Genomic DNA, 22,932 nt, shown 5'->3' with positions numbered 1-22,932 from the left:
ACTTTGGTGTGATGGTGGTGTAATGAACTGTACTCGGTTGGGGTTCTTGGGGCAGTTGGCCTTTATATGTCCCAGTTCATTACATTTAAAACATCGCCCAGCTGACTGGTCACTGGGCCGAGGTGGGTTGCTGGAGACTGGTGAGGTGGGACAATAGGGGGTCTGGGGCTTTTCTTGGGTTGTAGGTGGGGTCTTGGGTTGCCCGCAGTGATAGGGTTTATTTTCGGTTTGCCCCCTCTGATATTCGCTCCCCTTGCTAGTAGTTTTTTTCTTTTCTGCCACTTCCACCCATCTGGCTCCAATCTCCCCCGCCTCGGTTATAGTTTTGGGTTTCCCATCTAGGATGTACCTTTCTATTTCCTCAGGAACACCCTCTAAGAACGGCTCCATTTGCATTAGAAAGGACAGAGCTTCCAGAGATTCAGCACTTGCTCCTGATATCCAGGCCTCCCAATTCTTTTCAATGTGGTAGGCGTGTCGGGTAAATGACACATCGGGTTTCCACCTTAGGGCTCTGAACCACCGACGGGCATGCTCAGGTGTTAGCCCCATTCTGATTCTGGCCTTGGTTTGAAAAAGTTTATAATCGTTCTTTTGTGCCTGAGGCATTTTAGCCGCTACCTCTGCTAAGTGTCCACTGAGCTGTGGCCTCAGCTCTATCATGTACTGGTTTGTAGAGATGCTGTACCCAAGGCAGGCCCTTTCAAAATTTTCTAAGAAGGCCTCAGTATCATCACCTGCCTTGTAGGTGGGGAATTTTCTGGGATGGGAAACAGTACCTGGAGAAGGGTTGTTAGGGTTGGGGGGTGCATCCTGCCTAACCCTTGCTAAGTCCAGTTCATGCTTTCTCTCTTTTTCCCTCTCTTTTTCATTCATCTCCATCTCTTTTTGTTTCATCTCCATAGCTCTCCTGTGGTCAGCCTCTTTGGCTTTCTCTTCTGCGTCCAGCCTAGCCAGTTTGAGTTTGTTAACTGTTTCACTGGTACTCATTTTCCTGCTTTCTTGTGCTGGCCACACCCCTCTGCAGCTCACTGACTGCGATGCACTCAGCTCAGGGCTGCTTGGTTAACAGAAACTTTCTAACTAGCTATACCTGAGAGGTAGAAAGAAAAAAACAATTCAGCTTGTAAATTCCTTTTGCTGTCTGTTTGCTCACAGCTTGAAGCCTCCTCTTAACAAAGACCCTTGTTAAAAAAAACTTAACACCATTGCCCTCAGGCTGCTTTCTAAGCAGCTAGACAGGAGAGAGAAAAAAATCCTACTGGCTTTTGGTTCCTAAAAAATCCCTCACTGCTGCTCACCATGTCAAGGTTTCCTCCCCCACTCTGAACTTTAGGGTACAGATGTGGGGACCTGCATGGCACTTCTAAGCTTAATTACAAGCTTAGATCCAGTAACACTGCCACCAGCAAGAATTCCAGTGTCTGGCACACTCCCTGTCCCCCCAAAACTTTCCCCTCCCTGGGCAGCCTTGAGGCTTTTCCACCAAGTCCCTGGTGATACCGATCCAACCCCTTGGATCTTAACACAAGGAGAAATTAACCATTCCCCGTTCCTTTCCCCCACCAACTCCTGGTGAGTCCAGACCCAATTCCCTAGGATCTTATAACAAGAAAGAAAAAATCAATCAGGTTCTTAATAAGAAAGCTTTTAATTAAAGAAAGAAAGGTAAAAATTATCTCTGTAAAATCAGGATGGAAAATACTTTACAGGGTAATCAGATTCTTATGACCCAGAGGAACTCCCCCTCTAGCTTTAGGTTCAAAGTTACAGCAAACAGAGGTAAAATCCTTTCAGCAAAAAGGAACATTTACAAGTTGAGAAAACAAAAATAAGACTAACACGCCTTGTCTGGCTATTACTTACAAGTTTGAAACATGAAACACTGATTCAGAAAGATTTGGAGAGCCTGGATTGATGTCTGGTCCCTCTCAGTCCCGAGAACGAACAACCCCCAAAACAAAGAGCACAAACAAAAGACTTCCCTCCACCAAGATTTGAAAGTATCTTGTCCCCTTATTGGTTCACTGGTCAGGTGTCAGCCAGGTTTACTGAGCATCTTAACCCTTTACAGGTAAAAGAGACATTAACCCTTAACTATCTGTTTATGACAGCTACTGAGAGAAATTCTCCAGCCTGTGTGATACGGGCGATTAGACCAGATGATCTAAGGGTCCCTTCTGGCCTTAAACTCCCTGTTTCAGCAGGTGTCAGTCCCTATAAAAACAACGAGGAGTCCGGTGTCACCTTAAAGATTAACAGTTTTATTTGGGCATAAGCTTTCATGTGTAAAAAACCCACTTCTTCTGTGGAAACAGATTAACATGCCTCCCCTCTGATAGTCAGTCCCTATAGTTCATCGTATAAAACTAACTTGGGCGGGGGGAAGGAATTGCATCCTGGTTTTTCAGCTTTGTCCAGAGCGGGTGGGATGCTAATAGCAACCTCATGGTTAAAACACAAGACCAGAGCCTAGGAGATCTAAGACATGAGTCTCACTGTTATTAGTGGCCTGCTTTCCAGAGGCACAACCTGGCTCCTATCAGCAGTGTCCTTGTTCTCATTTAGTATCACCCCTCCCATTTTTTTTTACATGGGAGGCGCTGAGACTACAGAGAAAAGTAACAGCATAAACCCCTAAGGCAGTGGCTCTCCACCTCTCCAAACTATTATAACTCTTTCAGGAGTCTGAAAAATGGCCGACTTTCTCATAGTAATATAAATAGTGTCCTGACATTTCAGTGGATGTACCCCCTGGAAGACCTCTGCGTACCTCAGGGGGACATGGACCCCTGGCTGAGAACCAGTGCCCTAAGGAATGTAACCCAGGTAGCTGCAGCAATAGTAAAACTGGACAGTCTGTCACCTCTCATCAGGTTCTTATTTTGTGTAAAACACTTTATCCTTCTACACCGGGCAGTTTTGTCTTTATAAAAAGTACATAAGAACTTCAGAATGGCCAGACTGGGTCAGACCAAAGGTCCATCTTGCCAGTGTCCTGTCTTCCGACAGTGGCGATGCCAGGTGCCCCAGCGGGAATGAACAGAACAGGTAATTTAGAATTAAGGGCCCAGAATAGACAGGGGCCAGATGACTAGTGCCTGGAAATCCACCATAGCACCATTGGAGTCAATGGGGCAGACCTGTAGCTGGGTGAATTGGTGTCATTGCAATAAAGTCAGTGGTGCCAGATCTCCAGCTGGTATAAATCAGAGTAGCCAAAATACAGCTGCTGAGCCTCTGGCCTGCTGATGGTTGTGAAGCAGACAGATCCGCAAAGCTGCACAGCTGTAACTAGAGTTTTAAGGAGCTGTGTGGTGTGTTTTCCTGTTGCTTGGTCAAAATGTTACCATGTAATTTCTGGTTCCCATTGCGGCTCGTTAAAAAACTTGCAGTCCCTCCCTGCCATAACTTTTGAATTGTTGCCTTTGCTCCCTGCTTGCAAAGTGTGTAATCCCCAGGGCTAATTAGGGAGAGCTTTGAATTAATGCCCCTATGGGGCTCGTTAGCCGCAGCACGAGAGGTTGGCAAACAGCGAATGTATGTTTGGAAAGAGAAGGGAATTGTAGCTAAAGGAAACCCGGCTGTGTGCAGAGCAGGGGCTAAGCCAAAGTGAGACATTAGCAAGGCCAAAAGCTCCTGAAGAACAATAATGATGTAAGAAGCAGAAGCACATGTCTAACACCAGATCCCCACCTGGGGTAAATCAGCCCGAGGCCAGTCCAGTTCAATGGGACTCCATTAATATATTCCGGCTAACGAAATGGACCCGGGGTCCCTGGAGAATTTCTCAGCAACAATCCCTAACAAATGGATGCTAAAGACAAGCACAGAGTGGCCCATCACAGTTAAACACCCTGTGACACAGATGGCTCGTGGGTTGTCTGGAAATGGGATACGGGGCCTTCCCCTTCTTGGGGGCACCAGCTCCAATCCAGTCCTAGAGCAGAGGCATGGGCTGGCTCAGGTGGTGGTGGTGGGGGGGGCAATGGGATATGGGGCTTCTCCACTCTAAAGGCAGCTGGCTCTGACCTGGCAGAAGGCCAAGGGGACTAGCTGGCTCAGGGGGTTAGGAATAGGATATGGAACCTTTCCCCATTAAGAGGTTCCACCCCAGTGCCAATCTGGCTCCAAGCCAGCGAATATGGGAATGGCATATGGGGCTTTGGCTCCAGTCCACTAATGGCTGACAGCCATTAGCGCAAAGGGGCTATTTGATTGGCTCAGTAAAAGTATCTGGCAGTGGCCCACCCTGCTCCCGGGGCACATACCAAGTAGAAACACTGAGACATCGGGCACCAGCTCCCAGCCCTGTTGTTTTGCTTGTTGGAGATGCCAGGTGCCAAATGGGGCAGTGACTCTGAACTCGCTTTTGTCTCTCAGGCAGAAGCAAACAAGGTAGCAACATGCTATAAGGTTTGGGGCTTTCAAGGTTTCCTCCCCCACTCTGAACTTTAGGATACAGATGTGGGGACCTGCATGGACCCTTCTAAGCTTAATTCCTAGCTTAGATCTGGTAACGCTGCCACCAGCCAGAATTCCAGTGTCTGGCACACTCCCTGTCCCCCCAAAACTTTCTCCTCCCTGGGCTGCCTTGAGGCTTTTCCACCAATTCCCTGGTGATACCGATCCAACCCCTTGGATCTTAACACAAGGAGAAATTAACCATTCAGGTTCTGCTGACAGCCATTAGCACAAAGGGGCTATTTGACTGGCTCAGTAAAATATCTGGCAGTGGCCCACCCTGCTCCTGGGGCACATACCAAGTAGAAACACTGAGACATCGGGCACCAGCTCCCAGCCCTGTTGTATTGCTTGTTGGAGATACCAGGTGCCAAATGGGGCAGTGACTCTGAACTCCCTTTTCGCCCCCTGCTGGGGAACGGCTCTGAGTCCCCGTGTGCTGCAGGGAGCTAGGTGGGAGGTTCAGCAGGGGGCGCTGTCCCCTCGCAGTCGGCCCTGACCTCAATGCCCCAGTGTGGTGCTAGCGGGCCATGAGGCATCGGGAATTTCCCTCTCTTGGGTTAAGCTTGAAACCAGCCCTCTGCTACTAGTGGCCTTGTCGCTTTCCTTACAGCTGGTGTCCAGCCCAAACTCAGACGCAGCTCGTCTCATTCTGCCTTCTTCTGTTCCCTTTTTTGGTTTGAACTTGGTACAGGGCTCTTCTTCCTCTACTATAATGCACCGTTACAGTGCACTGTAAAACACCCACAGCGTCCCACCCCAGAGGTGGCTACCCTTCAGCAGTCAACGAGGCACCTCGCAGGTGGGTTATTTAGCTAACATTTTCCAATCAGTTTGAAGCCTTTATGTAGTGGGGTGGTCGCCCCGCTCCCTCCTTAAAGGGCTTAGAACAGCCCAGGATAGGACTGTGATTGGGGAAGCAGCCTCAGTTGGGGCCACGCCCCAAACAGAACACAGCTGGCCCTTATAAAAGGGCCGTGAGCCAGGCGCTCTGAGACTCGTGCTCTGCCTTTACAGGGAGAAGGGCCTGGCTTCTGGGGAGTGAACCTAAGGTGGAGCAGGGCTGGGGGAAGGCAACAGGAGCTGGGGAACTCCGGCCTGGAACCCCCTGACAGGCTGCCGGCCTAGTGCAAGGCCAAAAGGTACTGGAGTTGCAAAGGGGAGCCCATGGGTAGGCAGAGCAGCAGGCCCGAACCCTCCTTGCCGGTGATGAGTGGCTTATATACTGCAGTCTGCCCCAGAGAACGGGGGCTATATGGAGACTGGCAGTAGCCAAGACTGAGGCAAGCTGGGGATATGGGGGTGGGGGTTCCCTGGGGAGGGGAGATCCACGGAGACTGCAGGAGAACTGCAAGGGGCAGAACCCCAGTGGACAGGGGCACCGGGCTCCCAGAGGGACTCAGGGGCCCAGCAAGGCAAGACAGGGGCCTGCAGAGGGCGCTCCAAGGCTATGAAAGAGCTAATTCCCAGGATGACAGCAGGAGGCGCCACAGCAGGGAGCCCTCGCCCTGTTACACATTGGGTGAAAAATCCTCAGGATTGGCAATCAATCCAGCTATGATTAATCATTACAAAGGATCAGGCAACAACTGCAAATACTCTTTAAAACATTGCACCGGCTTTCTATTGAAAGAAAGTATCAGTTTTTATTAACATTCAGCATCCAATAAATATAAGACAGGATTCCACAGGAGAAAAATGGGCTGCAGTCATTATTATAACTAGTTTCCAATACTCTTTATATGAGTGAGACGAAATAAGGTAACTCGATCGATAGATTAGATATTGTTTGCAGCGTTGTAGCCATGGTGGACACAGGACCTGAGAGAGAAAAGGTGGGTCAGAGAGCACCTTTCATTGGGGCAACTCCTATTGGTGGAGGGGACAAGCTTTCGAGCTGGACAGAGCTCTTGCCCAGCTCTGGAGGAGGGAACCTGAGTGTCACAGCTAAATACAAAGAACTTTGGCCAAGATCCTCCCATTGAGTTCAATGATCTGGAGTTTTATTCTTGCTATTTTCCAGATGTAAGCAGAGTGAGGATGAGCTCTACCCTGATATCCGGTTATGAATTATGGCAAGTGTGGAAAAGAATTTCAGGGGCTGATCTTGTTTGCATAGGCACACCCACCCTGCCTAGCATAGCCCAGGGCAGCCTAAAATGGTCACTTTGACAGCTGTGGGATCTCCAATTTCTCTGTTATTGGGGCAGGAGGAATAAAGTGTTGTTACCCTGATTATGTGAATGAGGGACTATGAACTGGTTTTATGACAGAGGGTCTGACCATCAACTAAGTAGCACTTGCTAGACAAGGGATATGGGTTTCAAAACCCAGTGAATTAAGAGAGGCTGGGGACTGGTATGTGTACTTGATGGTATGGGTGTCTTTTGAGGGCCTTGAACACTAATTGCACTGCCTCTTCTCTCCACTATTGAATAGCAGAGTTAATTTTGATTTTATTAGATATCTAGCTAGAAGCTGCTGAAAGCTGAATTCACTTTGGGCCAATGATGCAACAGCACTGGGGCTCCAGTACTATGAGCTGAAATCACTAGAAGAGCTAAACTTACTGAGCTGAGTGCTGTGTTAACTAGTGGGGGAGTCTGGAGATATATCGCTAAGCAGCTGGCAGAGCTGAGCCGTTTGCAGGACGGTTGGAGCAGCCCACAGAACGCAGAGCAGAGCGGAGCAGAGCTGAGCAGTTTGCAGGATGGTTGGACCAGCCCATGGAACAGTGAGCGAGCGAGCAGAGCGGTTTGCAGGGATGGCCGGAGCGGCTCACAGGTCGGCTGGTGGAGTGGAGCTGTTCATGGTGAAGGCGGCAGCAGAACCCCATGGAGAGGCGGGGCAGTCGGCCTCGGACCCATTAACACCCTGTGTGCCCCCCCATCATTTCCACCCAGGTGGGGGGGTTAAAAATTCTGCAGATGAACTTTTGAACTCTGGGGCGGCACTGACCAGGGACAAAGACTTTTGGGTTGTTGGACTTTGGGGTGATTGGACACTGTCAAAACTTACTTGGTGGGTCTTTGGCTCATGGTTTATGTTATGAATCCTGTTTGTAGTGTTTCCTCAATATGATGCCACATGGTTTCCCTCCTTTATTAAAAGGATTTTGCTACACTCAGGCTCTGTGCTTGCGAGAGGGGAAGTACTGCCTCCTAGAAGCGCCCGGGGGCGGGCGTGGTATGTAATTGTCCCAGGTGACTGGGTGGGGGCTTGAGCCTGTTTTGCATTGAGTTATTGAAATGGACCCCCTGGACACTGAGCAGCAATAGTTAAAATGGTCAGACTGTCAGTTCTCTTCAGGTCGTATGTTGTATAAGATACTTTATCATAAGGGGTTCACACATGTTGTAGGAGACCACTGGCAATGGAGAGGTCACTTAACACCTGTGCAGGCATAAGACAAAGGAAGTTTAGTAGGCACCACATTATGTTACAAAATTGTTGTAATGAGCAAAAAAACCAGGGTCTCTGTTCGTTGGGATTCCCTCCAAGGCCTGTTCCACTTGGCTGATCCAGCTCTGAGAGAGCACTTCATCCAGTTCCCTGGGGAAACTCACTTCTGCTCCAGATCTCATCACTCAGGTCCCTTTATTCGCATACAGCAAAGCTACGCTGAGTTGATCTGACTCACCTCACCCCATTGATGATGTGTCTGAGCAACTCGCAAATCTGTCATGGATTTAACCCCCCAACAACCCCAAAGGAGCCAGGAAAAAGACATTAACTGTCCAAAAAGTGGATTAATGCAGAATTCAGTGCAGCCACTCACCCTGCACTGGGCAGCCTTCATTCTGCAATAACAGATTTGGGGTAGTTAATTTCCATGGCTGTGTCAATCCCAGCAGAGTGCTAGACGCTAGACTAGTCCATTTCCACATACATGCGACACAGCAAGGTGGACTGGCTGGATGGGTCAGTGAATAGTTTGAACTGTCTTGCTTTCTCCGAGGAGTTATGGCTCCAAAAAACAGCTGGTGGGGAGCCCCAGGGCTGTGATTGCACCAGGCGATTAGATCCTCACTGGTTACACTGATGTTACAGGGAAACTCAGCTGAGTCCTCCACTGGCAGAGTTCAGGAGCCTGATACACCTCCTCATTGACTCCCCCACCTTGAAAAACTGCCACCATCGAGCTCAGACTGTGAACAATAATCTAAGTCCTGACTGGAGAGCTTTTGCTAGCCTCAGGGAATGAATGGCACTGAAGAACTCAACCTACCAAAGTGGCCAGATAGAAGAGAAATGTTGGCTGGGCTACCATAAGGGTCTAAGAGGACCGTGCACCCATGGGAGGTGGGCATCTTGTGTCCTTAGGTTTCTTTGCAAGTCTCCCAGGGTTTGGGTCTATCTTATGCATGCAGAGAAAGTGTTTGTCCACCAACTACTTTCCTCAAGGCCTTTTTCATCTCCTTGTTCCTCAGGGTGTATATAAAGGGGTTCAGCAGAGGAGTGACCGCAGTATAGAATACAGCCACTGCCCCGTCGGATGCTTGACTTGAAGAGGGATGCAGGTATATGAAGACTGGGGGCCCACCGTAGAGCAGCACCAGGGTGAGGTGGGCACTGCAAGTGGAGAAGGCCCGCTGCCTCCCTTGGGCCGAGCGGATCTTCAGGATGGTGGAGGCTATGTAGGCATAAGAAACGCAGATGAGCAGGAAGCAGCCGACTGCCACCACCCCAATGTTGGCCTGAATGACGACTTGGTTGGCAGCTGTGTCGGCACAGGCCAGCTTCAGCACGGCGGGGATGTCGCAGACAAAGTATTCTACCTTGTTGGGGCCGCAGTAGGGCAGGCGAAAGGTCAGGAACGCCTGGATGGCGGCATGGATTGAGCCAGTTAGCCAGGTGCCAGCTGCCAGCCACAGGCAGGTCTTTCTGCTCATCACCACGCTGTAGCGCAGAGGCTGGCAGATGGCCAGGAAGCGGTCATAGGCCATTACCGTATAGAGGAAGCACTCCGTGCTGGCCAGGAAATGGAAGGCGTAGAGCTGCGCCACGCAGCCGCCGAAGGAGATGGCCCTGCCACTGGGCCCCACCAAGCCAGCCAGGATCTTGGGCACAGTGACGGAGGAGAGGCAGGCGTCGAGGAAGGAGAGGTGGCCAAGGAAGCAGTACATGGGCAGGGCATGGAGTCGAGAATCGCGGAGCACAGTCAGCAGGGTGAGGGCATTGCCCAGCAGGGTGAGCAGGTAAATGAGGAGGAAGAGGAGGAAGAAGAGAGAGGGAAGCTCCCTGGTGTTTGGAAGTCCCTCCAGGATGAATTGTGTCACCGGCGTTTGGTTTCCTGGCTTCATCTGCTTCCCCCTGTGCAGAGCAACAGTAGCTAGAGCAGAAGTTATTCCAGCCTGTTTGTGTGTGTGTGTGTGTGTGTTTCTCTCTCTCTCTCTCTCTCTCTCTCTCTCTCTCTCTCACACACACACACACACACACACACACACACACACAGTTCAGTGGAGTAGCATTGTGGGGATATATCATCCCTATGCTGCCTTGGTGGAAAGTTACAGTAGCAGGCCACAAAGACAGAGGGGTTAGATAAAGTTGTTGTGAGAAAGTAGGGAGCTAGCCAGGAGGAAGCAGGTGCCAGATGGCCTGGCTGGGATCGGTTTCAAGGTGATAAACAAGACCATAATCAGATGGATTGCATGGGAAATGGGGAACCAGTGAGCAAAGGGCCATGCATGTGAAAAGCGTGTGTATCGGACAAAGAACCAATCAGCAGCAATGTGATGTTGGTGTGTCTGACGTTTGCTAACATGGAGAAGTCTATATAATATGATGCATTGTACACAATAAATGATTCAGCTTGCAATCATATTGGTTGTTGTGCTTTATCCGGCCCGCATGAGACGCAACATAGCATGGCACCATAATTCAGAGGTCTTTTCACTCTAGTGTCCCACCAGCCCCTCATCGCAAGCCAAAGCACAGCGATTATTCATGCCCTCCGCTATCTATCTAGACCCCATGACTGTTACATTTAAAAGTTTGAGGCTCTCACATGCATTTTTTTCTCACAATACCTCGGTTTTCCAGCCTGTGAGTCGAGGTACAGAACAGCTCAAAGTCACACAGGAAGCCCACATCAGAGCAGGAGATTTAAACTCAGGTGTCTTATATCCATGGCTAGTGACTTCACTGCTGGATCCTCCTTCCTCTCATCTTGTCTTCTCTCACATCATTTGTGAACAATGTCCTGCTAGTGTAGGTAGATAAATAGCCAGCGGCGTCTCACACTCCCGGGAGCTGCAGAGCCCAAGCACAGCGAGGGAGGAACCGGGGGGTACATAGGGCCCACTGCCCGCATGCATCCACTGCAGGAAGCCCCCCCCGGGGGAGGCACCAGGCCGCAGCCTGGGCAGGCGCGCCCCCTGGCTCCCCCCTCATCGCACTCGGGTTTTGCGGCTCCCAGAAGTGTGAGCTGCCACTGCTCCTCCTGCAGCTCCCTCCTCTTCCGCTGCCTCAGCACTCCGCATGGAGCTTTGCCTCGACGTGGAGCCAGAGTCTCACCAGCATGGGCCTGGTAAGGGGCGTCCCGGGGGGCAGTCAGGGAGCAGGGGGAGGGATGGATGGGTTGGGAGTTCTGGGGGGTCCTGTCAGGGGGTGGGGAGTGGTTGGATGGGGCGTGGGAGTCCCCGGGGGTCTGTCTTGGGGCAGGGGTGTTCATAAGGGTTGGGGCAGTCAGGGGACAGGTAGGGGGTAGGTTCTTAGGGGGAGAGTTGGGGGGGGGTCTCAGGAGAGGGCAGTCAGGGAACAAGGAGCAGGGAGGCTTAGGTAGGGGGTGGGGTTCTGGGGGGCAGTTAGGGGCAGGGGTTCCAGGAGGGGGCAGTCAGAGGACAAGGAGCAGGGGGTGGGGGGTTTGGGGTTCTGACCGGGGCAATCGAGGTGGGAAGTGGGAGGGAGTGGATGGGGGCTAGGGCAGGGCTCTCCCCTCTTTTTTGATTGTTGAAATATGGTAACCCTAGGTGAGGGGGCAGCCAGGGGGTGCATGGGGCTGGCGCTCACATACATCCACTGCAGCCTGCAGGAGCCCCCAGGGAGGCACCGGGCCACAGCCTGGGCAGGAGGGGTGGAGGGGCGCAGCTGCTCCCCGCTAGCAGTACCACTGCCGCCTTTGCAGGGCTGCTGCCCCCCTGCACTGTGCCGGCTCCTCCATGGCTGGGGCTCGCCGCCGCCGCAAGCGGGATGCTCTGGCTCTCCAATGCCCCCAGAAGGTGGCTCCTCCCTGCCGAGCTGCTGCAGCAGCCCAAGCCCGGCAAAGCCAGTGAGTGGACTCGGGGCAGGAGCCACCTGGGTGGGGTTGGGAGGGCTCGTGGGGGGCTGTGCACTCTCCAGGGGAGTTCAGTGAGTGGGGAGGGGGGAACCTGGTCTGGGGAGCAGCCCCTGGGCTTGGCTGGCCCCTGGGGTCTATAAAGGCTTGTTGGGGATTTGTCCCTCAATGAACCAATGGGCAAGGTGGAAGTTTCGCCTAGGTGGCAAAATATCCTTGCACCGGCCCTGCCCCAGGGGGTGCGTGCACCCCAGGTTAAGAACCACTGCTCTAAACTGATAAGATCTGCATTTTAATTTAATTTTAAATGAAGCTTCTTAAACATTTTAAAAAACTTGTTTACTTTACATACAACAATAGTTTAGACTTATAGAGAGAGAGACCTTCTAAAAACGTTAAAATGTATTATCGGCACGCAAAACCTTAAATTAGAGTGAATAAATGAAGACTCAGCTTCTTCTGAAAGGTTGCCGACCCCTGGTCTATTGCATGATTCCAGTTCCAATTTCAAAACTTTTCCACACAGGAAAGTCAACATCCAGAGTGCCTGCACAGATGACAGCCAGCATGAAATCAGGGGATTTGTATAAAGCAGGAAGGGTGGTGTCCTCTCCTGATCCGGGAATGAGCTGATCCTGAACTGGGAGAGGTGAGGGAGAAAGGACCCACTAGAGGCAGGTGAACTCTTAGCTGCCCTCTGTAGGGTTTCTTGTACCGTGTATCCTATGAACCAGCTGGTAGCAGAGCCTCAGATCAGAGCCTGGGCTGGATGGACCTTGGGTTAACCTGCTCTGGCAGTCCCTCTGTCCCTAAAGAAAAAACATTCCCCGGCTCAGACGCACTCACCACTCTCACGGTACCGGGATGAGGAACAGCCGCTTCATTGTCTCCGCTGTGGCAAAGTGCCTGAGTCAGCCAAGTATTTGAAAGATATTTTCACCCTTGGGTACACTGCTCACCATGCTCCTTGGAGCTAACTGTCTGACGCAAATCCAGGCGAAGCCTCGCCCCAGGTCTCCCATTCCCAGACCCTGTCAGCAGGGGAGAGTGGGCATCCCATCGGGATTCTTCGCTGAGTGTCTGACGGTTCGCTACCCAGGGCTGCGTTGCTGCTAGCTACATGGAGATCATTTTAACATGCCTCTGGCAGCTTCCAAGATCCCGGGAGCTTTACTGGGATGAGTCTGCATCGAGCATGATCTAGTGGTGAAAAACCAGCAGGGCATCGCTCAAACAAGCCAGACAGTGTGTGTGTGGGGGGGGGGGGAGTGTCTGGGTTGGGACTGAGGGTCAGCTAAGAGGCAAGCTAAGACGGAGGAAAGCCCATTGCTAGTGTATCAGTGGGTACCCTTCATAGTGTAAATCCCCCAGAGTCAATTGGAGTCAATGTGGCCAGATCCCCATCTGGTGTAAATCATCCACAGCTCCACTGGAGTCATCGCAGCACCTCTGAATTAGAGCAGCTGCACAGCTGGCCGATGCGAATACCCACAGATAAATAGTTCTTGCCAATTCACCGTATGGGGGGCTGGGAAGGAATTTCCCCCCAGGCAGTGACCGTGGGGTTTTCTGGCCTTCCTCTGCAGTGTTGGTGGTGGTGGGAGGGGGGTGCAGTTGCTTGCTGGGTTCACCTGGATATGTCTCACTAAATCAAACCCCCACCAGTGCAGGGAACCCCCAGGTCATGGTGCATCTCGGTCTCTCCTGTTCTCTGCCTGTGGATGCAACGTCTTGGTCTGATTTCATGTGTTGGCTTCAGTGGGAGGATGCTGGGTGGGGTTGGTGGCCTGCGAGAGACAGGCGGGCAGACTGGCTGTGCTGATGGTCCCGTCTGGCCATAAACTCTATGGCATTGTACAAAAAGTCCAGAAGCCTCCATTTTATGTCCCCTTCTGCCTGGATCAGATGTGACTGCAGGGTTGTATAGAGACACGTTTGTGTGTGTGTGCGTGTGTGTGTGTCTGTCAGTGTGTGTGTGTGTGAGAGAGAGAGAGAGAGATTCAGTAACTCCCTTGTGTAACTCCCCAACCAGTCAGTTAGCAATAAAGTCCTTTTTAGTAGCTGTTCTCTAATTGCCTTACCTGTAAAGGGTAAGAGATGCTTAACATGAGTTGACGCCTGAGCAGAGGAACCAACAGGGAAGCTGTACTCTTTCAAATGGGGAAAAACTGGTGGGTGTGGGGATCTTTTGTCTCTCGGGCAGAAGCAAACAAGGTAGCAACATGCTATAAGGTTTGGGGCAGGTATAAAAATCATGAACATCATAGCTAGAAACTACTCCTTTGAAACCACAGCTATGTAAGTAGATCATGAATGTCTAGTTAGACATGATAAGATTTAATTCTTCATTTTGGGCTTGTGGATTCCTCTATACTAACCCCAGGTGTTTTTGTTTTGCTTGTAACCTTTAAACTGGACCCCAAGAAAGTCATTTTTGGTGTTCAGTCCCTAACAGCCTGAGTTTTCAGATGCGTTTTCTTTCTTTTTTCATTAAAATTTACCTTTTTTAAGAACTTGATTAGATTTCTGTGTCTTAGGCCTGGTCTACACTATGAGTTTATGTCGAATTTAGCAGCGTTAAATCGAATCAACCCTGCACCCGTCCACACAACGAAGCCATTTTTGTTGACATAAAGGTTCTTAAAATCGATTTCTGGTCTCATCCCCAATGGGGGGAGTAGCACTGAAATCGACATTGCCATTTTGAATTAGGATTAATGTGGCTTAAATTCGACGCTATTGGCCTCCTGGCGCTATCTCACAGTGCACCATTGTGACCACTCTGGACAGCAATCTGAACTTGGATGCATTGGCCAGGTAGACAGGAAAAGTCCCACGAACTTTTGAATTTCATTTCCTGTTCTCTCAGCGTGGAGCGCCGATCAGCATAGGTGACCATGCAGTCCCAGAATCAAAAAAGAGCTCCAGCATGGACTGTACGGGAGATACTGAATCTGATCTCTGTATGGGGAGATGAATCTGTTCTATCAGAACTCTGTTCCAAAAGACGAAATGCCAAAGCATTTACAAAAATCTCCAAGGCCATGATGGACAGAGGCCACAACAGGGACTCAACACAGTGCTGCGTGAAACTTAAGGAGCTGAGACAAGTGTACCAGAAAGCCAAAGAATCAAATGGACGCTCACAGAGGGAGGGTCGACTGACGACTGTAGCTATCCCACAGTTCCCGCACTCTCCGAAAACCATTTGAATTCTGGGCTGAGCTCCCAATGCCTGAAGGGTCAAAAACATTGTCATGGGTGGTTCAGGGTATATGTCCTCAGCGCCCCCTTCCCCCATGAAAGAAAGGGGAAAAAAATTGTTTCTCGCCTCTTTTTTCAATGTCCCCATATGTCTACTGGATGCTGCTGGCAGACGTGGTGCTGCAGCACTACACAGCAGCATCCCCTTCCCTTCCCTTCCGGATGTCAGACGGTACAGTATGACTGGTATCCGTCCTCGTCGTCCCATGGGTGCTCCTGGCCTCGGTGAGGTCGGTCCGGGGCACCTGGGCAAAAATGAGAATGACTCCAGGTCATTCTCTTCTTTAAGTTTTGTCTAATGGAGATTCAGTCCTGCCTGGAATATCACGGAAGCGGGAGGCTTCTGCCTCAGGCTGCTCTCCCAGTCAGCAGCTCTATGCAGTCACCCCTACCCCAGCCTACCCTTGCTACTAGGGCTCACAATCAGATACTTAGACCTCTACATTTTGCTGCAAATAAAAAAATTAAGCTGCCGTTTAGAACTGTCCCCCAATATACATATCCTGGGACATTTTGTATTTTACCAGAGTCAACCAAAGGCCCACACACAAATGGAGATTCAGTCCTGCCTGTGCTTCTATCCAAGTGCTTGTCACAGATTCCCATTTTCAGCTATAGGCTGAGTAAGTGCAGAATGGTGGTTCACTCTACTTCGCTGTAAGCCAGCCGCCCTCCCCACCCACCTTTGATCTCTGCTTGCAGAGGCAATAAAGTCAGTGTTGTTTCAAAATCCTGCATTCTTTATTACTTCATCACACAAATGGGGGTGTCGAAGAAAACTCAGTTCTCGCTTTTATGTTTGGGTGCAGCAAAAACAAATACTTTATTATAATACTCTAGTGAACACAAGAGGGAGAGAGTGTCAGGAACTGGGTTGCCCCTTGTCCTGGACAGATCTCTCTCAATTAGTAAACAATCATAACAATCTTTATACCTTTCTAGCAGACCATGGTTAGCATACTTGCAGACAGTAAAAATAAACATTTGCATTTGTTAATACATAAGCCTATTCGTTATCTTATTTGTCTGCAATACCAGAACAGAAAACAAGACTGCAATTCACAAGGTCGTAACGACTTTTCACACAATTCACTCTGCACCAGATACAGGGTAACAGCTTAACCTCTGCTAATTAGCTAACATACATTAAGATCCCTTCAAACCTTTATTAATTAATTCTTGGCCTCCACATTCCCCCCTTTTGTACTTCTAGTACAACAAATACCTCAAATCTCAATTTGCATTAAACCATGGATTTCAGAGTCTACAGGAGACATCTCAACCTTAGGGGTTTTCATGGGATGTAATGACAATGCATGATTAGCATGAACATGAAAAGTACTATTACTATCATTACGTCCTTTACAACAACAACAACAATAACATAATCCCACACCAACCAACAACACTACAAACAATAACATCCCCATAGGAATAAAATAATGGGGTTGTCGTACAGTTTTGGTAACAAAGCACAATACATCAAACTTAGTACATAAAGTAGACACTCTATAAGCTGTATGAAAGGCATTCTGCTCAGCATGATATATATTCTGAAGCATGTGAATTTGCCCTTGCAACTCAGAGATTCTGCGAACCTCTGGCAACAATGAAAGCAAATTCTGAAACCGATCAGGTACTATCCTAGTCCAATTAAAATATACCTGAAATCTAAGAGCTACATGTAACATTCTATCTGCAGGCCAGTAAATAATATGATTGCCTGCAGCAGTGGTAAGATTAAAATGTATATCTCTTAATGTGGTGGTATTAACGTACACACAGCTATCATTAGCCTGAAAAAGTGGGTGTCCTGTAAGGGTAGTCCCTTGACCTCTACCCTCCCAGCAAATATTGTCATAAACAGTGACAACTTCCCCTGGCTTCAGTTTCCGTATACACTGAAGCTGTGGTGGTTCTAACGGCCAAAATGTCCATAAATTCCCTAACCCCATCCAAATATCAGCTGTAATCCCAGGAGCACTAACCAAAAAGCGATTAGGAGAATCAGGTGGCCTGACTTCCCAGATATCTCGGTGAATCACCCAATCCCACATGCATCCTCCCCATGGACCCGGCAGGATTCGGTATGTGGGAGCCCACACCCCCTTAACCGGTCCATATGCTTGGAAGGAGCACTGTGAACGTCCACATTTCCATCCAGAAAGTCTCCAAGTATGTCTCCATGGCCACAGATCAGATGGTACTCCTGACGTGTCTGTAAGGGCAGTGGGCCAAGCTTGGTGCACTAGATCATTCTGAATGGCCATCAGCTGGTCATTCAGGAAATCCTGAATTTCCGAACATGCTAGATCCCACTGCAATGCCTTTCCAGCCTCAGTGATATTCAGTACCATCTCTCTCAATAAATTCTGGGTCAGAGAACTAAGGGAGGAAATGACATGTAACTCACCCACTCCGGTTTGCACTTGTGTCAGCTGTGCCCCAGAAATCAGGCCAGTGGCCTTCTCTAATTGGCCCAATTTCTCATCATGCTCCTGGGTCTTAAAAATATTCCAAACAGCAGCTGCAGAATTGGCCCCATCCCACAAGGATCCGGCTAGATCCCTCTTCTTTCTAGAGGAAATAACCCAGGCCCTCAGTTGTGCTAATCTAATGGCAGCCCCTTGGGAACAATTTGGATATGTAGAGGTGATCTGAAAACTAGATAAAGGCAATGTAAACTTCACAGTCCCAAGTGTAGTGTTAAGTACAGTCCACCGATATTCTGGCACATTTCCCCTCAGCGTAGGTCTATACCACATCTGTTGGGTGTAGACCTGCATATATTTCTGAGAGGCATTAATATCAATAGCATAAGAGGGAGTGTATTGCAATAAAGTACAAGTTACATTATCAGTCACTGGAATGGTCTCCAGACAGGTAAAATTTCCAGTAGTAGAACAAACTCTTTGGGTAGTCGTTTGATTATTCACTAATTGGGTAACCAAATAACAATAAGGGCCTCTTTCAGGTAACATAGCACAAATTCCAGGAATAACCATCATATCTACTTCACTATGGAATCCATCAATTTCATATTTAAAGTCTAGGGGCTGATCTGCAGTAATATTATGGATCTCTATTGCCACTGATCCATTTGTTTTCCACTCAATGGTTCTCTCATATGAAGTCTGTTGAACTTTAAAAAATAGGCTTTCTGAGCAATATTCTAATAAATCACTAAGATGGGAAGGTCTGGGCCAACAAATCTCATTAGAATATACAATTTCGTTTACATCTGGATAAATTACAGAAGTGACGGCCAGGGTTGAGGGGCTAGTGGGGGTAACCTTTGTGGTAGCAAGGTGCTTTTGGTAGTCATTATCGGAAAGCCAATTAGGGAGGGCAGTACAACCCCAGGGTACTTGTCCATAAGCACAGAGCCCTGCCCCTGGAAGAAATCCAAGCCACCATTCAACCCCACACGCCCAAGCACGCTCCCCACAGTTCCCTCCTTGCCAATAAACGATGCTTCGTTTCTTCCACCAGGGCCAGTTCATAATGTCTCTTTTAGTCAGGAATCCCTGGACTCTGGAGGAGTTTGCAGAACGAATATATCTTCTCCTCTTCCCCAAAAACAATCGTGCTCTAGCATGATAAAGGGAAGAGGGTTGTAATGTGGGAATTCCTTTAGAAAAATCCAAAGGCACAGTAGGTCCGTCAGAGGACAAGGGAGAGGTTTCTAGCACGTCACCTTGTCCTCTTCTTCCGCTGTCCAGCAGGAACAGCAGGGCTAGAAGAAGGAGCACGTTGATCATCAGTAGGTGTGGCCTCCCGAGGTGGTGGGGTCTTTTTGCAGTGCGATGCATGGGTCCAGGCAGGTAGTCCTTGACACTTCACAGCAGTGTTGGTAGTCAACAGGACTTGGAAAGGGCCTTTCCAGCGTGGAGCCAGGGCAGTCTTTCGTTGATGGACCTTTATGTAGACCCAGTCTCCCGGTTCCAACGAGTGGCAAGGTTGCACAGGATCCTTCGGTAAGGCTTCCTTCACCTGTGTATAAAAAGACTTAACACATTTCATTAGTGCCTGACAATACTTAAGCATTATATCATCCATCAAATGAATGTCCATCTGAGCTAAGGTCAGTGGGGGTGCAGTTGGTAGTCGCATTGGGCGCCCCGTCAAAATCTCATGAGGGCTGAGTCCAGTCTTTCGATTGGGAATGGCTCTCATACTCATCAGTGCCAATGGAAGGGCATCTGGCCACTTTAAGTTCGTTTCAGCACAAATCTTGGCCAGTTTATTTTTTAAAATCCCGTTCTGGCGTTCCACTGTCCCAGCAGATTGTGGGTGATGAGGGCAGTGAAGGTTGTGTTGGATCTGCAAAGCTGTACATAACTCCTTTACAATCTGTCCAGTAAAGTGAGTTCCACGATCACTGTTGATACTCACAGGAATGCCAAAACGAGGGACAAAATCCTTAAGCAGAAGTTTCACAACAGTCCTGGCATCTGCCTTCCTGCAGGGAAAAGCTTCAACCCAATTGGTAAATACATCAACTAAAATTAATACATATTCATAACCACAACATTTAGACATTTGAATAAAATCAATCTGAATATTTACAAAAGGTCCCCAAGGAGGAGGGTGGGCTGCTCGCATAGCTTTAACAGCTTTACCAATGTTGTGTTGTTGACAAATCACACAGTGTTGACAGTAGGAATGGGCAACAGAAGGGAAAATGGGTGCAAACCAATCTCGGGCAACTGCAGCAACCATCCCCCCTTTGCTCACGTGTGCCATCCCATGGTATATGCGAGCAAGATAGGGCAATAACATCTTTGGTGCCACCAGGCGACCATCCGGGGCACGCCAAAGATTATCAGAATGTAAAATGCAGCCAGCAGCACTCCAAGAGTGCTTCTCAGTTCTTGATGCTGCCTCCTGGATCTTAGCCAGATCGTCAAGGGAGGCCAGTGAAGGCTGCTCTATCAGTACACAGGAATGTACAGCCTGAGGTGCAGAAAGAGCCGCTGTCCTAGCTGCAGAGTCAGCTAGAGCATTCCCACGGGTAACTTCATCATGAGGGGTCTTGTGAGCAGTACATTTAACAACAGCTATAGCTTTAGGCAACAAAAGAGCATCCAAAAGAGCAGAAACATAAAAACCATTCTTAATAGGAGAACCAGTGGATGTAAGGAAGCCTCTATATTTCCAAAGCAATCCAAAATCATGAACCACTCCAAAAGCATAACGAGAATCCGTATAGATAGTGATCGTTTGATCTCGAGCCAAAACACAAGCTCGAGTCAAAGCCACAAGTTCAGCTACTTGAGAGGAAAACACTGAAGAAAGGAAAGCACTCTCAACAACAGCACAGGTAGTGCAGACAGCATAACCAGCAACTAATTTACCCTTAGAATCTCGCAAACACGAGCCATCCACAAAATAAAGGAGATCAGGATTCTGCAAAGGCACATCCAGTAAATCATCCCTAGGACGAGTAAGAACAGACGTTACAAACATACAATCATGTGGGGTTCCATCTTCAGGCCCAGGCAACAAAGAGGCTGGATTAAGAACAGGGCAACGAGCCAAAGTAATATGAGAGGAAGATAGCAAAACCAGTTCATATTTGATAAGACGAGAAGCGGATAAATGCTGCGTCCGAGATTTCAACAAGAGTGCAGCCACAGCATGCAGAACACACACACTCAAAGGAGAACCCAATACAATAGATTCAGATAACTGAACAGAAAGGGCCGCTGCCGCTACAGCCCGTAAACAAGGGGAAAATCCTACCGCCACAGCGTCTAGGGCAGTACTGTAGTAGGCAATTGGACGGTGTTTGTCCCCGTGCTTTTGCGTTAGTACAGCCAAAGCAAACCCATTACGCTCATGACAGAAAAGAGTAAATGGTTTAGTATAATCAGGAAGTCCTAGGGCCGGAGCAGTAGATAGTCTCTGTTTAATAGCAACAAAAGCGCTCTCAGCCTCTGGGGGCCAAGGAAGAGGTTCAGGGGTACCAGACTTAGTCAGATCCTGTAAGGGTTTAATCACTGTTGCATAACCTAAAATCCACTGCCTGCAATATCCAGTCATGCCCAGAAAAGTACGCATTTGAGAAACAGTACTAGGCCTAGGCATATTTAAAATAGCTGAAATACGAGAGTCTGATAAATGACGCTTGCCATGAGAAATATCATGACCAAGATAATGAACCTTGGGTTGACACAGTTGGAGTTTCTCCTGGGATGCTTTGTGACCCTTGGCAGCTAAAGCAGTTAAAAGAGTCAGAGTATCAGTTTTAGAAGATTCAAAAGAGAAAGACGCCAGTAAAAGGTCATCCACATACTGTATAAGTACTGATTTTCCAGGGAAAACCACATCATCCAGATCCTTCTTCAGGATCTGAGAAAACAGGGAGGGAGATTCAGTATACCCTTGGGGTAACCTGGTCCAGGTATACTGACATCCTTTATAAGTAAAGGCAAACAAATACTGACTATCTGGGTGAATTGGAATAGAAAAAAAAACTGAACACAAATCTACAACAGAAAAATAAGTGGCTGACGGTGGAATACAAGAAAGAATTGTAGCTGGATTTGGAACCACTGGAAAAGAAGGCAAAACCACAGCATTAATAGCGCGAAGGTCTTGAACAAACCGATAGGTATTCCTTCCTGGCTTCTTTACAGGAAAGATAGGAGTATTACAAGAACTAATAGTGGGAACAATAATACCCTGTTGCAATAAAGATTCTATAACCGGAGCTATGCCTGCCACTGCTTCAGGACGCAGTGGGTACTGTGGAATCCTTGGCAAAAGCTTAGCAGGGTCCACAAAAATCTTAACCAGCTCGGCTGTTCTAATCTGTCCCACTTCATTTGCATGACGAGACCAGAGATGGGGGGGCACTTGTGACAACAAATGCACAAGGTCAGGGCTGAGTGGAGACTTCGACGCAGCTGGCTCGGATATATGGAGTGTAGCCAACACCAGGTTAGTATTCTCATCAGGAACCTGTAAGAATACGCCATCTGGTGTACAGTAGATGGTACAACCTAATTTACACAACAGATCTCTTCCCAGCAAATTCACAGGAGAAGTAGAAAGGAATGTTTATCTTCTAGAGGGCCAAGACAAATTTCGAGGGGTACTGAGACAGGATGCGAAACAGGACAGTTTGAAATGCCCACAGCATTAACAGACAAAGCGGACAAAGGAACAGAGGGAAACTCTGAGGATCTCAGAGCAGATCTACTAGCCCCAGTGTCTACAAGACAAGTAACAGATTTACCAGCAATATTACAATCAACAAATGGGCCTTCTTGATTAATAGAAATTAAAGGATTCATGATGCAGTTACGTTCCCTCAGGCTGTCCTAGTAAGGGGTTCCTTGTGGGGAGAATACAGGTGCTTCAGGATTGGGGAACTGAGTAGGATTTTGAGCAAAACGATTTGGACACTCATTTCTCCAGTGTCCCTCCTGACCACACAAGTGGCATGCAGTGCTCCCAGTCGGGGCAGGATTCTGGGCAGGATATGAGGAACCCCGTCCCATACCTCTCCCACGACCTCGTCCCCGTCCTCTTCTCATTCCCCCACGACCCCTGTTCTGATAAGTTTGTAACTGTAAAGCCATAAGTTTTGTTTCACTGGTTTCTTTCTTCTGGTCTATGCAAGCCGTACAATGATTTGCAACTGTCACCAATTCTGAAAGGGGTTTAGTTTGCCAGCCAATACAAATAGTTCTCAATGGTTGCTGAACTTTTGGCAAGAGTCCCTGAACAAAAGCAGCTCCTACCGCTTCCCTGGCATTATCAGCTGGATCAGTAATTCCCGAATGCTGTTCAAAGACCTTTGTCAGTCGATCAAGATAATCAGCAGGGGATTCTCCCTTATTTTGTTTACAATTTGCAATCTTGGTCCAATCTGTTTTCTTAGGACAAACTTCTGAAATAGAGGTCAAGAGACGATT

The 22,932-nt window shown here is 48.7% G+C and overlaps 1 protein-coding gene across 1 annotated transcript; it reads right to left on the bottom strand.

The window, feature by feature from the left end:
• Nucleotides 1-2,880: 2,880 nt before the first annotated feature.
• Nucleotides 2,881-9,767, bottom strand: LOC123348084 (olfactory receptor 10S1-like). The gene is made up of 2 exons (XM_044985403.1): nucleotides 8,856-9,767; nucleotides 2,881-2,907 (listed from the first exon to the last, which is right to left on the bottom strand). Exons 1-2 carry the CDS (start codon nucleotides 9,765-9,767, stop codon nucleotides 2,881-2,883), a joined length of 939 nt encoding a protein of 312 aa, XP_044841338.1.
• Between the last annotated feature and the right edge of the window lie 13,165 nt (nucleotides 9,768-22,932).

The sequence above is a fragment of the Mauremys mutica genome, chromosome 13 (assembly GCF_020497125.1).
Source record: "Mauremys mutica isolate MM-2020 ecotype Southern chromosome 13, ASM2049712v1, whole genome shotgun sequence".
NCBI classification, from domain to species: Eukaryota; Metazoa; Chordata; order Testudines; family Geoemydidae; genus Mauremys; species Mauremys mutica.
The sequence above is the reverse complement of the archived record's forward strand: the minus strand, read 5'-3'. Positions and strand labels throughout refer to the sequence as shown.